At 38.9% G+C, this 17,030-nt stretch overlaps 1 protein-coding gene across 5 annotated transcripts in view; it reads left to right on the top strand.

Moving 5' to 3' along the window:
• Nucleotides 1-17,030, top strand: part of EPB41L4A (erythrocyte membrane protein band 4.1 like 4A) — a 212,415-nt gene that overhangs the window by 82,417 nt on the left and 112,968 nt on the right. For 3 of the 5 annotated variants that reach the window (XM_043547061.1, XM_037901537.2, XM_043547063.1), the window contains 3 exons: nucleotides 8,152-8,203; nucleotides 9,749-9,827; nucleotides 14,934-15,031. In XM_043547061.1, the coding sequence (XP_043402996.1) occupies nucleotides 8,152-8,203; nucleotides 9,749-9,827; nucleotides 14,934-15,031 (229 nt within the window). Of the gene's footprint in view, nucleotides 1-8,149; nucleotides 8,204-9,748; nucleotides 9,828-10,862; nucleotides 10,953-14,933; nucleotides 15,032-15,196; nucleotides 15,334-17,030 lie in introns of those variants that run through there. The other 2 variants (XM_043547064.1, XM_043547062.1) reach the window with 2 other exon arrangements.

Raw genomic sequence — 17,030 nt, 5'->3', positions numbered from 1 at the left:
ACACTTGTATAAAACCTGAGTAGGTGATAAGGAAAATCAGGCTCTCATGTCTTCGCTAGTTTGTGATTCATAGTGAAATCCTATTCAGTAAATGGCCAATATAAAGGAAAATCTCCATGAATGCATGAAACAGTAAATGAAAAATTATAATTGTTCACAGACTTGTTAAAGGTATAACACTAGGGACTGGCATGGGGGTGGTGGGGGTGATTAGTTCTGTGCTGCCATGCAGCAGACCTGGATTTGAGTCGTCTGGTGTCTCATTTTTAGAACCCCAGAGGTCAGATAGATCTATTTGCTAATTTATTTGAAAACTGTACTTAATGGGAAACACTCCAAAATAAATATCTGATAGAAAAATGTGTGCCTCATGTTAACACATTGCTATCAGAAAGGAATATTCTAACTTCTGATCTGATGGGACTTCAGAGTATTCTCTAATTAACAGTTTAATGAACAAAACAGTTCAGATGAATAAGATCCTAAACACACACACACTTTAAAACATGCAACAAAATCACTTTTTCTTAAAACTTGGAATATACGTGTTTACTGAGGTTTGAAAAGTTATGTTTAACTATTTCCTCCCATTATTTTTTATTTTTACATATATAAAAATAAACAAATAAACAAAAACACCACACCACCAACAACTCTGTTAAAATAACATTATTTAATTTGCAAAGTCAAGCACTTGAAAGTTAGGAAATGACACATTTATGTCATGCATCCGACGAAGTGGGTATTCACCCACGAAAGCTCATGCTCCAATATGTCTGTTAGTCTATAAGGTGCCACAGGACTCTTTGCCTCTTTTACAGATCCAGACTAACACGGCTACCCCTCTGATACTTGACACATTTATGGTTACCCATGCAACCTTTAAACTGCCACCTTGTGTATCCATCCTATGAACTGAGTAAAGCAGACATCCTATGGAAAAAGTAGCGTGCTGTCATGTAATTGAAGACTCTCATAATGCAAACACACAAGAGGGCTGAACTAAGGATGCGCAGACAACTGTAAATCTGGCATTCCCTAAATTTCGAGTGCTCGATTCTTTCCTGCAATGAAGGGTCATAGGTCATCAGGAGGGGACCACTGGAGCAGCATGATGGTGAAAGCCATTCTTGGAGCATTTATGGGGAACCACCAGGTTTTAGAAGCTTTAGGGGCTAGCAACCCAAGCCCCATGAGTCATGGTACACTGAATTAACCACAACTGTGGGCAAGTCTACACTACAGTGCTACATCGGTGCAGCTGCACCGCGTCTGTGAAGATGCACTATGCCGACAGGAGAGCGCTCTTCTGTCAGCATAATTACTTCATCTTCATGAGAGGCAGAAGCTATGTTGGCAACAGAGCATCTCCCCACCAACATAGCGCCGGTGTGGACAGTGCTTAAGTCGATATAACTTGTATTGCTCAGGGCGGTGCATTTTTCACACCGCTGAGTGACTTAAGTTACATCAACTTAAGCAGTAGAGTAGACCAGCCCTGAAAAAGAAGGTTAAAGAACTAGCCTAGCTAAGAAGGGAAGTGAAAGCAGCTTTAAAAAAACAACTCAATATAACACAAATGGAGAAAAGGGAAGTTGATAGCAATGAATATAAAATAGAAGCTAGGAATTGTAGAAAATTGATAAGGGAAGCAAAAGGACACTAGGGGAAATCTGTGTCCATAGAGTTACAGATATGTTTTTTTAAATCTATCCGGAACCAAAGGAACACTGGCAGTGGTATTGGTCCATTGCCAAGTGGAAATGGTAGAAGCGTCAATAATAATGAACGAAAAGCAGAATTGCTCAGTAAATATTGCTGTTTTGTACTTGGGAAAAAGCCAGATGTCTTATTTATATCATATGTTGATGATGAAATGCTCTCCATTGCAACAATAACTAAGGAAGATGTTAAACAGTAGCTGCTAAAGTTAGACATTTTAAAAGCAGCAGGTCCGGATAACTTGCATTCAAGAGCTTTAAAAGAGCAAGGAGCTTTCTGTACCATTAATGTTAATGTTTAATAAGTTTTGGAACACTGGGAAGTTCCTAAGATTGTCAATCCTCCAGGATTGTCCAGGAGTCTCCAGGAATTAAACATTAATCTTTAATTAAATATTATGTCATGTGATGAAACCTCCAGGAATATGTCCAACCAAAATTGGCTACCCTAGAAGTTCTAGAGGGCTGGAAGTTGCTAATGTTTGCCAATACATAATAAGGGTAAATTGGATGATCCAGGTAATTATAGGCCTCTTATCCTGACATCAATTCTGGGCAAAGTAAGGCTGATATGGGTCTTGATTAATAAAAATATTAAAGGAGAGTAATATAATTAGTGCCAATCAACATGGGTTATTGGATAATAGATCTTGTCAAACTACCTGATATCCTGTTTGATAGAAGTAATAGTGTCTAATAGACTTCTGTAAGACATTTAACATGGTACCACATGACATTTTGATTAAGAAACTAAAATGATACACGATCAACAGGACACACATTAACTGGATTAAACATTGGCTAACTGATAGGTCTCAAAATGTATTTGTAAATGGAGAATCCTCAGCAAGCAGATGTGTTTCTAGTGTCACCCTGCAGGAATTGACTCTTGGCCCTATGCCATTTAATGTTTTTATCAAGGACCTGGAAGATAATATAAAATCATTACTGATAAAGTTTGCAGATGACACAAAAATTAGGAGATTGGTTAAATGTATTAGAGAAGCGTTCTCTTCATTAGAATGATCTGGATTGCTTGATAAACTGGGTGCAAGCTAACAATGTGAATTGCATCCAGCCAAATATAAAATCATACATTTAGGAAGAAAGAATGTAGGCCGTATTTACTGGATGGGGGACTCTTATCCTGGGAAGCAGTGACTCTGAAAAGTATTTTTGAGGGATGTATCATGGTGGATAATCTGATGAACGTGAGCTCCTGGAGTCACACTGTGGCCAGAAGGGCTAATGCAATCCTTTATTCAGGGGAATATTGAGTAAGAGGAGGGAGGTTTTACTACCTCTGTATTTGGCATTGGTGTCACTGCTCCTGGAATGCTGTAGCGAGTTCTGGTGTCCACACTTCAAGTGTGAAACTCCAAGCACTCAATCTATGTAGTTTATCAAAGAGAAAGTTAAAAAATGATTTGATCACAGTCTATAAATAACTACCTGGGGAACAGAAATTCAATAATAAAGGGCCCTTCAATCCTGCAAACTAAGGTATAACTTGAGCCAATTGCTGAAAGTTGAAGCTAGACGAATTTAGACTAGAAGTAAGGTGCAGTTTTTATCAATGAACAGTTTATCAAGGATTGTCCTGGAGTCTCCATCACTGGACATTTTTAAATAAGGTTGGACATGTTTCTAAAAGATAGGATCTAGTTCAATCACAGCTACTGGACATGAAGCAGGATTTAATTCAGGAAAGCCCTAGGGCTTGTGTTATGCAGCAAGTCAGATTAGATGATCACAATGGTTCCTTCTGGCTTTAAAAGCTCTGAATCTCTGAATTAGAACAAAAATTTGTGTGCCAAAGCATTGCAGTGACCCCATTCGAGACAAAGATTACAATTTCATAGTAATCTGAGCTGCACGACTAGAGCACCAGATGCTTTGTGGACTGTCAGGTGAGAAGCCTACCGATTCCAGTCACTTCATTGATTGACACCACAGCAAAGGAAAAAATTTCAACCTAGTTAATGTTTTGTTTCAAACAGGTTCTGAGCGTTTGACCCAGATTTGACCCTGCACAGAAACCTGGCATGAAGCTTTAAAAAAATACTTTTAACATTCATTTAAAGAAAGGTAGTTAGGAAATAATATGCACTGCTCAGATGGAATTTACTGCACACTCCCCAAGTTGCTTTGTATGTGTTTAACCTGGAATAGCTTTAAATATACATAATGGAGCCACATTTTTAAATCCAAGTTAAGAATCAGTAGCATATGCTCCAGCCCCCCAGTGGTTCAAAAGAAGGTGTCAGGGTTTGTTTTTTTTAAGCTGAGAATATTAGCAGTCCTGTATTTAGGCTTGATCTGCATTTAAAAGTTAGGTTGACATAGCTACATGGGCCTGGGGCATGAAAAATCCACACTCCTGAGTGACGGGGCTATGCCAATCTGACCTTCGGTGTAGATGCAGCTATGTCAAGGGAAGAATGCTTCCGTCGCCCTACCTACCGTCGTGTGGGGAGGTGGTGTTTCCATAGGTCTTTGCAAGCATGGCTATAGCACAATAGCTATGCCAGTATAGTTCCTGTAGTGTAGAATGGCCTTAGACTCGGTGGCCAGTAGGACCTTTGTAACCAACTATATATGGGTTTTGGTGTTTGGTGACTGAAGCCTAAATGATTTGAGGATTTGACATATCATTTATAACTACATATGGATTCAGATGAGATCTGGGTCTGAATATACCCAGATGTTACGGCTGTAAATAATTGAAAGCCCAGATCAGGATTTAAATGTTATGGTAATTATCTCTGTACCCAGTATCCAGCAGCATTCAGTGGGAGTCTGTCCATTTTATTTAGTTGCTTTATCTTTTTTGAAAATCTGGCCCATTGTGGTGAAAATTCCGGCACCATTTACACCCAAGTGACCCCTGCATATTTTTTAAAATTTTACTGTTCCTGAGTCCAATCCTGAAAATTCTTACTCATCATAATATTCCCACTGATTTCAGTGAGGAGACTTGGATAAGTAACCGTACTTATGTCAGGATCAGGCCCTCTCTATGCCTCTGATTTAACTCTGACCCTACTCTGAGATCCTTACATTGACGCCCTAACTCCATGAAAGCAAAACATCTCGTAAGATGTACAGTTATTGTGGATGTATGTGAGAGGGAGACTGAGGTTTGGGTCACTGGCTGCCCTGCTCCCAACAGACCAGACTGAACCTGGCCTGGCCAAGTCCAGAAAGAGGGAGGGCACAGAAAAGGGTGGGGCTACCACAGAAAGATAGGGCCCCATCTGAGGGGGCCAAACTCTTCCACCACAGGGAGCCACTGTGTGACACAGCCACCATGCTGCTGGTGCTGAACCTGCACCCAAGGGAGAGTCGGGGACGGTGGGGCAGAGAGGGGAAGTTCGGATGTCTAGGATGGGAACGGGGTGTCAGGGTGGGCACTCTGCCTAGGGAGCAGGGCAGAGGGGGGATGTGGCGGTGGATTCTCTGCCTGGGGAGCAGGGTGAGTCAGGGGCAATGGGGTGAGGTCAGGGTATCAGGAATAGGAAGGAGAGTCAAGGTGGGTGCTCCGCGTGGGGAGTGAGGGGAGCTACTGGGGGGAGGGGCAATTGGCTCCAGGCTGGGAAGGGGGGTTCGAGCAGTTTGTGTCTCTGTTGCCAGGGGTAGCTGCTCCTGGCCCTGGCTTGATCACCCTGGTTCCTATCTACTCCCAGCCTGATCCCAGGTGCCGTGGTGGCTGTTCCAGCCTATTCGGGTCCTGCTCTCGCCTCCACCCCCAGAAGCTGTGGAGCCCGAATCACCAATATGGCCATCACAGCACCTGCCCCAGAGGTAGAGGAAGTTGTGACTGGCACAGTTGGTGATATGCACGGTATATGGAAGATTGCTGCAATGCCGCATGTGCATGCAGTTTACAGAAATTGTTGGTGAGAAGTAAAGGGCCAAAACATGTTTCCCCGCTCAGTGCCTTTGAATAAGACAGAAGTGAGGTAGCCATAAAAGTATTAAGGGGCCCCATGCCCCCCAGTATCCCTGTAATTCCAGCACTGCCAGTGACCCATTCCCCTCTGGAATCACTACCTGGCGCAGGATCTCCTCCAACTCTTGGGGTGGGAGAATAGAGCAAATGGACCAGGCATGGGCTAGTCTCTTGCACCTCTCTTGACCCATCACAAGGACCCAGCAGCCCATCATGCCCTCGAGGATAACAGCCATTGCATGCTACTAATGAACATGGTTTTATAGCACAAGTGGTAGCAATCTATTCTGCAGTGGTGAAGGTTCCTGTTGTTGGCCCATTGTAGGGAAGTTGTTATACCAAATGTAACCAAATTTGTTTATGCCCTTTTCCTTAAAAACAAAACAAACAAAAACCAATGCTAGGAAATTATATACAAACCTCCCTACATTAAAAGAACATAATTTAAGTTGCAAAATCAAGCACTCAAAAATTAGAAAATGCTAGATTTGCGGTTGCCTAGCAACCTTAATTCAACCCACTTGTGCATATACATTATGATACAAGATAATTACAAAATCACATATTGTTTTTTTCCCCAGGTCCCCTGCCTCATTCAGTTCACAGGATGGATGCCTAAGGGGGCAGAATTGAGATTGTAGAGGCAACTATAAATCTGGCATTTCTTCATGCTTGACTTTTCAACCTAAATGATATTATTTTAACGTATCTTTTTGTATACAATTGGTATCTATATGCTTATAAAGCTAAAAAGTAGCGAGGACTGTACTACCATAAAGAATCAAATATAGAGCAGGGATATGCTAAATCTCAATAAACACATCAGGAAGGTAGAGCTATCTAAGATAAAGGACAACGTTAGCATAAGAACAAATGGGGATAAACGGGCCTTGAATAAATGTAGGCTAGAAATTAGAAGGAGGAGGAATGAGGTTCTGGAACAAAGTTCCAGGAGAAGTAGTGGGGGCAAACAACCTAACTAATTTTCAGATGGAGTTTGATAAATTTGTGAATGGGATTATATGATGGGATTGCCTGCGATAGCAGGGGACTGGGTTTGATGGCCCAGGAAGTCATTTCTAGTTCTATCTATCCTGGAAACCAGACTCAGATTATAGAGGAATATAGGGCTTGCTGAAATGAGAGAAGTCATATAGTTGTTCTGTGACTGGATTTTGAATTCTATTGAAACTGTAGTTTCAATTCTCTCTTGCAGCATAGCATAGAGCTATCCTTGATGAACAAACCAGTTGGGCAATATGTGTCTTGTGTTATGGTCCAGAGTACTAATCTTGATACAAAAAGAGTTTTGAAGTCAGAGAGTGCGTTGTATTCCATTTTGTACAGTCTTTTGCTTAGTTTTTCTGTCTGATTGACTTGCAGTCTATTTGTTATTTTATCAATGATAATGTTAACTGGGATTGGTGATTGTTTATAATACAAGTTGAGAAGAGCTCCAATAGGATGTTTGAACAAATTTATCAAGTGATTTGTTTGTTTTTCTTCCTTCTCACTGTAAACTTAAGAAGGTTTCTATTTTTGGAGGGCTATTGAGAAATAGCCACTGCAAGATTTCTTATTTTGTTTTGGAAGTTTTGTCATAGTGTCAGGTGAGTTACCTGTATTCCCCTGAAGCTATCAGTTTTAATTGAATAGGGTTTATATGGGCTTGTTTACATGGTTCTGTAGTCTGCACCAGTTGGGGTGTACATTTGAATGCACATCAGTGTTTTGTGCAATAACTGGCCCACGTGGACGCTGTTGGCATGCACTAAAAGTTCCATAGTGTTTGTTGTTGTAATTCTATTTCAAACAGTACTACATTAACATGCACGTGGGCCAGTAAGTGCGACATGCTGGTGTTCCTTAGCTTTTACAACCCAGCTGGTGTGGACTAAAGCACCATGTGGACAAGCCCTGTGAGCAATAAGAGTCAAGCACAGGACTGCCGGCTTTAGCTGAGATTCCTATTTAGCATCTGTAATAAAGTACAGCTGATTGAATTGATGTAGTGGCTCTTGTAAATCTGAGTGTAAGACAGTATTCAACAGCTATTGCTGAACGCGAAAGTGACCGTGTCGTTTCTCTACTATGACACCTTTTTCGTGGAAGAAGTGTAGGAACACATTAGTAAAGCCAATGTTTTTCTCTATTCTGGGTTATAGTTTTTCATTTACAGATTGTGGATTGCAATGCTTCAGATTTTTATAGTAATGTATATATATATAACCACCCCCAACAAATTACTCAGGCTTCTGTGTTTTACCAATATAGAAGAAAAAGTCAATTTCCTTTGACGTCAGTTGGCTTTGGATTAGGCCCTAAATTCATTGTTCCTAATAGTTAACATAATTATTTGATGTTGTACTTGTACTGTATTTGGGGAAAAACATTAATATATAAATAAATGTATAATTTGAAGTTAATCTTTAATAGCTTGCCATGATAAATTACTAATTTCTCTATCTATTCTCACAGTACTGGCTGGATCCTGCAAGGACCCTTGCAGAACACAAGGAATTGATAAACAGTATGTATTTTACTTGAAACTCATAAACAGTTACTTCAACATGAAGAGACAGAGGACACCATATGTGCAGAGTAGTGGGCCTTGATTTTTGTGGCATGACAGAATCATAGTTTCCTGAGCTGTATCAATATTGCAGTTAATCGCCATATCAAAATTACATACATCGACTGAGTGTAATGTCTTTCTGTAATTTAAGGATGTTTCTGTGATTAACCTTTGCTTAGAATAATAGAAGCACTGGTATATGCTGGATATATGACATAGTTCTTACTTGTATAATTTAGAATTGTACTGGCTTTGACTTCTCTGCCTTGCTAAGTGAAGTGAATGACTTTTTTTCCCTTCTAAAATTGGAAAAATATTGCTTCAGGTCCATATTCAAAAATTTGCCTAGCTTTTTATGAATTATGTATTGGTGTCACCCTTTAGCTATCAGAGACAAATATCCCATAATTTAAAATATTATTTAATAGGGTTAATAATATTACTTTACTTTAATAGAAAATCAGAAACATTTTATAAAAATATTAATAATTAATATAGTAAAATTCCAAATAATACAACCAGATTTTTAAAAGTGCTCGGCACCAAGCATCTCCCACTGAGTTATGGATGCTGTCTACTTTTGGAAATCTGGCATTGTATGTGCAGGATTTCAAATGACAAATACATTCATATTTTAAAAGAAAATATTTGATGAGCAGCAATTTTGTTTATCTACCATGGTCTGCATTCAGGATTTGCTTGCAACAGATAATACCATCATAACTACCTAGCACAGAATTCCCTGCAGAGTTTTAAATTGTCATCTGCAAGACAGGAAAGTCTTGTAGCTGCTTGTAGGGAAAATACAGACATCTGAACTTTTGGCAGGAGAAGCTGCTTTTCAATTTGTTTTGTAAAAAAAAGGTAAATATACTTACATTTCATGGGCTCTGTGAAGTCAGTGGGACTAAACACGGTAGTAAACTCAATTCCTGATGGCTGGTATTTGCAGGATTGAGCATGACTGCAGTTTGTTACTACCATGTGTATCTTTAATATCACACATAGTCCTACTGAAGTCACTTGGATCAATGGGACATTGGTTGAAGTTGGTGGAAGTATGCATGGGAATAAATATGATCATAACAGGAATTGTTGGATTGAGTTACTGGATTTTACTGGAGAGCTAAAATTTTTTAAAAAGTAAATTACAAAATTCAAAATATTTTACTAGGTAAATAAGGCATAATTATACTTTCAGTTATTAATTATCATGGGGAATGTTTCACATTGGGCACAGTGTTGTATTCACAAACAAATAGAAGAAACAATAACCAAAGAAAACAAGAACATCCTGTTCCATCAAAGTTTTTCTACTCTGTAAAGGGAAAAGAGACTCCATGAGGAGTCCATTAGGAACATCACTCTGTGATGATATGGAAGAGCGGCGAGCTGTGTAAACCCCTTGGATAGATAGGCAGCTTAGTAGCTCTTCTATAATCAAAGATTTTTTTTTATAAATATGCACTACAAAACTTAATTGTTCTCTCTTTCTCTTAGCTGGGCCACCATATACTCTATATTTTGGTGTTAAGTTCTACGCAGAAGATCCATGCAAACTTAAGGAAGAAATAACCAGGTATAGTATTGCATATTGTTTAAATATTGGTGATATGCATATGATGTGCTGATCTGAAATCATAATTAATAAAATTAAGATTGTAATCACATATATGCAGGTGCACACTGCTGCTAGGTTTTTTGTTTGTTTTTGCTTACACACCTGTGTCTGTAAGAAAACTGAGAGGAAGCTTGCATTGTTCAGTACAAACCTCTGTTTGGAAGATCAGATTGAACCTGTGCTATATGATACATGGGCAGGTGTCAGGGTTTTGTATGAATTGTTGGGAATTTTTCCTTTTTAAGCAATGTATTGTCACATTTGGATTTATACAAGTCCTGTGATGGATATGCTTCTAGAGAGAGGTTTTAGATTACTCCCCCCAGTTCGTGTATCCAAATACGGCTGTAGGAAATACCTGCTTTCCTTTTAATTGGCCATGGTTTAAATTCCAGAACTATTTTTAAAGAAGTGTTTCTCCTGGTTTCTTGAAAAATATGCAAAATATGTGGAAAAGCAAAATAATGTTTATGATTCATTTAAATAACAGTTCGCCGCTTAAGAGTACACTTATAGGAATACACTTGCATAAACACACACACAAGCTTATCTGTTGTGTTTTATGTAAAAAAGATCTCTGACAGTTCATTTCAGATTCACAAAGAAATCTGATATTCAAGTGACATATTTAGGTGGATGTAGTGTGCTGACTGGAAGTAATAAATATGTGGAAATGTTCCTCTCTTGCTGTCCACATCTATGCTCAAACTTTATTACAATACACACATAAATTTTCATTTCCTAACCCAAGGTGGTTAATGGTGAAAAATAAGCAAAAATATTTTTCCTGTACTACTATGATAAGAATGTTTTTACCATATTGGCATTAGTTTTTCCTCATAGTGACAAAGTCTCCCAGTTTGACAAGTTTTATATTGAACTAGGAAAAACTAATACTACTATGACTCTGTACAGTGAAAAAGCACACATTAGTTGCAGTGTAATGCCCCATCTGCCCCGAAAGTTTGATATAGTTTTCCTGTACTTTTCCAGAACCACTTTCAACCCTGCTCACAGGGGAAAAAAGATGGCCCTGGGAAGAGAACTCCGGCAACAGAACCTGCTGTGATTACTACTCTGGAGGCAGGTTGGATTCATATCTGTGAAATGACAATTAAGAGCTAAATTTAAAAAAAATGCATTAATTTTGCTTATAACAAGGTCAGTTAATGATTTGCACTGCTTATTGGGTGCATACATCTTTGCAAAAAGCATTTTGGCATGCACGATGCATTTTTACTGAGTCTGTGTTTGTGTGTGCAATATGTTTGCTCACACAAAATTTGTGCTTTTTAAAACTAGGTGGGAAGGGGGCATAGGAAAGTACTAAGCTTATAATTGCAATCTTCAATAATACATAGCTAAGAATCTGCATGATCAAATGTCATCAAACTATTTGAGCCTTTATATCTTTGGGCTCTTACCTTAAACCCTGTAGGAAATAGACACATTTTCAGAAAGAATACTTATGCTAGAATCACCGCCTTCTACATAGAATGCATTAAAGCAATTTTCTTTTCTTTATTGTGATAATTTTCAAACTTAGGTATGTGATTCCAGTGTTTTGACACTGTTATCTATATTTATTCATGGTATATGGGTCACTGACTTTTTTTTTTTTTTTAATGTACAGTGGTATGGAGCCTACTGTTATCTGATGTTAATACTTCTGTCACATTATGTGATTTCTATTTTTGAATAGTAAAAACCTATCAAATTTATAATCTCTTTACACCAGAAATTGATGTGTTCTGTAGGCAAAAATAGATGCTGACTGGTTATCAATATCTCCTGGGTGTGTTTGCTCATGCAATGTTTAGACACCATTATCTATGCAATTTGGCAGAGCAAATGGCGAGCACTCGAGGGACAAGTTTGAACTAGAGGCCTGATCCTAAAAGGAGCTAAGTACTGCCATCGTTCACTGACTTCAATAGGAGTTAGGAGTATCACCTCCTCACAGGAGGCAGAATTGATGCTTCTGACTGCAGATTGTGGGGGTTTTGTTTTGTTTTTTTTAAAGCTATTTCTTCCTCAAATCCACAGTGAAAATACACAAATAAGGACATTTAAGATAAGGCCCCCAGTTTGCATTTTGTGCTCAAATCTGCATTTTTGTGCCTGAAATGTTGGTTTAGATGTATATACACTGATTTGACAGCCTTTGATTTGAATGTTCATACCCATTTTGTATGTTTATTATCTAAATAATTATTCAAAATGTATTATTTTTCCATCCATTTTAGCTTTACATCTTAGCAAAAGAATTGGTATTTATTGCCCACCTACTTTAGAGTATTTAGTTCTAAGTTCCCTTTTATGCGGAATTTGATTTCTAGTTTTAATTAACTTTTCTCTGATGATTTGTACCATATATTGTCAGATCTATTCCCACAGTCTGTCACCTTTGTAAATACTGTGCCTGCATTAAATGGTATCATATCAAATCAGTGGAGCAAACGTGTACCTAAAAATGGGGGATAATTAGAATTTTTAAAAAGCAGGTTAAGTTGTTTTTGTCTTACTTAGATTATGCTAACTGTGAGGATAGATATGTATGAAGAAAATGTGAGGTGGTTAAAATGACACTTTTCAGAACTCAGGGGAAACCCTGCACTTCTGTAATTACTAGGGAAATACCAAAGAACTGGCAGATAATATCCATATCCAGGCGAGCTGTAGACAATGGTTGTGCAGCAGGCTACACATAGTAAGGCCATACTCAGTCTTGTGCAACTGCTGGAAATGCTGAGGGGAGGAGGTATATATTGGAAGTGAACTTAATTTTCAGTCAGTCAGCCAACAGATGTTGTAAGCTCCACAAGACCTTTAAATTTCTTCTCTGTCATCATAATTCATTAAAATAAGGATCTGCCTGCTTGTTAAAATACTAAGGAGCAATAATGAGCGTGCACACTGTGTTTCCTGATACCTTTGCAGTATGCCTTCTCATATAAGGCAATGGGCCCTGGGAAGAAGAGAGGCTTAGATAACTGTGCATTTTTCCTCTCCAATAAGAAATGGGGTGCAAATGGCACAGCTGTATATCCTGGAATGCCTATGGTGTCTGTGGGAACCATCAGCAAAAAAACCTCATTTGGGCTGGAAGGATTCCAGATTAAATAGCACTGAAAGGTCCTTGAACGCTGGCAATTTTTATTTGAGTTTAACACAGTAATGCAAAGATTATTTGCCATATAATCTGCAGTCTGGATTGCCCAAAGACAAAAATATTTCAATAACTTACAATGAACACATAGAAAGTACTAAGTATTTGCAAGAGTAATAATGATAATGCAATAATAAATACAAAATAAACTTAATAATAATGTATAATGCAGTTATTTGGCTCTGTAAAATAAATGAGTTCCTGAATAAAGGAAGTTCAGTATGTAAGTATGACCAATTTGTGCCTGTATAACAAAAAGATCTTTTAAAAACTGTTTTTGTAAGAAATCACTGATATTCTTTCCGCATGATGTGATACGGGAAGACTTATATCCATTTGGCATAAACAGCATTTAAAAATATTTCCTTTAAATGTACTAGAGTATCTGAAAAACTGAACTAGATAACTTGTTTTCTTATTGCTCTGATCCTCTCTTTTGTTCATATTGTTTCATTAGGAATTCAGTGTTCATGTGCTTAAGAGGGGGTATCAAATACGCTCACTTAATTTATACCAGCCTGTGTGAACAGTTTACCACACATGTTTTTGATGTGTGCAGTTGTGATTAACAAAGTTGTATGCAATATATTTTGTGAATATGGGGCAATATCAGAGTTTAAAGGGACACAGTCAGCTTAAAATGTTGTCAGTTAAAAAATATTCTTAAAAGTCGCTTCTGTTACTCCTGACTCCTCTTGCTAGGTTTGGGCTCAGTTGTGGCTTTACCATGAGCCCTGGGTAAGGGGAAGTGCATTGTGCTGCCTCGGGGCGGATTTGGAAGCAGATTGAGAGTCACAATATACCCTCCTGGTTTCCTCCTGCTCTGAGGGGGAAGTACTCTGCACTTACAGTTATGTAGCCCAACTGGCTGGTGCGTTGGGAGGCAGAGCCATGGCCCCACCTCTTCCTGCCCACCTGCAAGTAGAGGAATGGAATATAGTAGCCTTGTGGTGTCTATTTTTCCTCCCACACTTGCTGGCTGTGGTACATAGAGCCCTGTCAATGCCTTTTGGGGTGGTCTCTTGCGGGGCCTTAGCTTCTCCTGACTGACCCTCCTTTGTTTGCTCTCAGTCAGTTAAGTTCTTGGATCCTCACCTTCAATTGAGCCTGTCAGACCTTCACTTTTTGGGCTTGCCGTCTCTTTCAGTCTCCTGGCTGTTTTCTTGGAGGCAGCCTAATGCAAAGCTGTCACCACCTTGCTATTCCAGGCCTTAGTGCCTCCCTTTCCTTCTCTACACTTCTCCCTATACAGCAGGCTGTTTTCTTTATTGGTTGCAGCTGTGGATGCTTGCCTCCATGACTGGCACCTGCTTGGGGTTGTGATCAAGCTGCTTGCTTGTAAATGGGAGAGACTTTCCTCCCCCCTCTGTCTGTGTTCAGTATGGGGTTTGTAGACCCTGTTACAAGCCCACCCAAGCGAGTGAGCGAGTGCCTTGTGTCCTGTGTCTCCCTTGCTCTGCTCTACTAGCGAGGTCAAAATTTGTTCCATGTGTGGGTTAACAATCATATTTTCCTGTTTGATTTTAAACAATGTTTTCTCTCTCCTGCTGCTGCCTGAAAATCCCACACAAACTAGGGGAACCACCTCTTTCTAGGGAAATTAACTATCACAGTGTGGTGTCAAGTGCACAAAGTAAACAAATGGGAAAACTAGAGAATTTTTTCCTCCTCCAGTCTTTCAATGATAATAATCATGATGTTACTTGAACATTAATAGTAAAAAAAATGTTGCAGAAGATGCAAACGTGATTTTTGAGTTGACCATGTCACTTTAAGCTGAGCTACAGACCTTCTCTCCCCTCCCCCCAAATAAACCTGAAGGCAGTAAAATGTTACTAAGTACACCAGAATCCTTAATATTGAATTAACAACTTCATTTTCTCTCTCTGTTTTAGGTATCAATTTTTTTTGCAGGTGAAGCAAGATGTTTTGCAAGGTCGCATGCCCTGCCCCATCAACATTGCAGCTCAGCTGGGAGCATATGCAATTCAATGTGAGTTCTTCTGACCAACTGATAACTTTTGTTTGTTAATGTCATAAAAATAAAGGGAAGGGTAACCACCTTTCTGTATACAGTGCTATAAAATCCCTCCTGGCCAGAGGCAAAATCCTTTAATCTGTAAAGGGTTAAGAAGCTAAGGTAACCTCACTGGCACCTGACCCAAAATGACCAATGAGGGGACAAGATACTTTCAAATCTGGGGGCGGGGGAAAGGTTTTTGTTTGTCTGTCTGTCTGTGATGCTTTTGCCGGGAACAAATCAGGAATGCAAGCCTTACAACTCCTGTAAAGTTAGTAAGTAATCTAGCTAGAAAATGCGTTAGATTTTCTTTTGTTTAATGGTTTGTAAAATAAGCTGTGCTGGAGGGAATGTATATTCCTGTTTTTGTGTCTTTTTGAAGCTTAAGGTTTTGCCTAGAGGGATTCTCTGTGTTTTGAATCTGATTACCCTGTAAGATATTTACCATCCTGATTTTACAGAGGTGATTCTTTTACCTTTTCTTTAATTAAAATTCTTCTTTTAAGAACCTGATTGATTTTTCATTGTTCTGAAGATCCAAAGGTTTGGGTCTGTGTTCACCTGTACCAATTGGTGAGGATTATTATCAAGCCTTCCCCAGGAAAGGTGGTGTAGGGCTTGGGGGGGATATTTTTGTGGAAGACGTCTCCAAGTGGTCTCTTTCCCTGTTCTTTGTTTAAAATGCTTGGTGGTGGCAGCATACTGTTCAAGGACGAGGCAAAGTTTGTACCTTGGGGAAGTTTTTAATCTAAGCTGGTAAGAATAAGCTTAGGGGTTTTTTCATGCAGGTCCTCACATCTGTACCCTGGAGTTCAGAGTGGGGAAGGAACCTTGACAGTTAATGTTATGATTGATTCCAAATATTGCAGCAAATGGAGACTTTAATCTAAGTCTTTGTATGTTAGTTTAAAAAAATTAAATTACAGAGACTAACAGGAGAATTATAAATAGGTGACACTTCAGTACAGATTATGTAGAACCAGTTACATGCATTTTAAATGAAGATACTATGGGATCTCTTCTGAAATATCTGACAGTTATTGACGGTTGAGTTACCGAGATTGTCCACAGAGAGAACTTTTTATTAGTGCTTGATGACATTACAAGTCAGGGTATGTCTACAGCCCAATATTATTTATATCATATTTTCTATTTCATCAAACAATGTGTAGATCTGAAGGGCTGGCAGCAGCCTCCAGACAAATCTGTTGATCATCCAAAATGATACAGTCCTGCAAAAACCACATTATGTCAATACTAATACTTGAAGATAATGAAGGGGAGGGATGTGTTTTAACTTGAAGCGTGAAGTTTTAATTTGACATTTCACTTTTTGGCATGCACTTGAGAAGCAGATTTCATGAGTGCTAGTATATCCCATGGATTTGGCAGAGCAAACACAAACTACTTCACATTAATGGACAGTAAGTAAGAAGTAAGATTTTGCTCATCTTTGGGCTAAAATCAGATGTCCAAATGCAAAACATTTCCCCAACTACGGAAGGTGATATGACCCAACCCAGAAGGCTGTTTGTGATAGGCCTTTCACTTCAATGACAGTTGTGCCTTGACTGTGAAATATTGCAATATATATTGGTCAGGTATATTGTTTTGCAGTGACTGCATCATCTTCAAACAGATTATGAGAAATAGGAACAAGAATATACTCTGTTTCCCGGTCATAGGCATAGTGGCTAAACTGTAGGAATCTGCAGCTCCAGTCAAAGATTGTTTATAGGATACTAATCTCAATGACCAATACTTCTTTCTTTTAAATGCCACAAGGAAATAGCTAGAAAAGTTCATTTTGGATAGGAGAGCTAGAACAGGTACATAGTAGTTACAAAGGGCTACATTCAGCCCTGGCAGAAACAGGCGTATCTTCATAAGACTTCATAAGAAGTTATGCCTTCTTACATCAGGGCTGAATCTGACAAAAAATATGCAGATAGAGACCCTCACATAATGCATA

Source organism: Chelonia mydas, chromosome 5, assembly GCF_015237465.2.
Source record: "Chelonia mydas isolate rCheMyd1 chromosome 5, rCheMyd1.pri.v2, whole genome shotgun sequence".
Classification (NCBI taxonomy): Eukaryota; Metazoa; Chordata; order Testudines; family Cheloniidae; genus Chelonia; species Chelonia mydas.
Note: the sequence above shows the minus strand (reverse complement) of the source record. Positions and strands in the feature narration are given on the sequence as shown.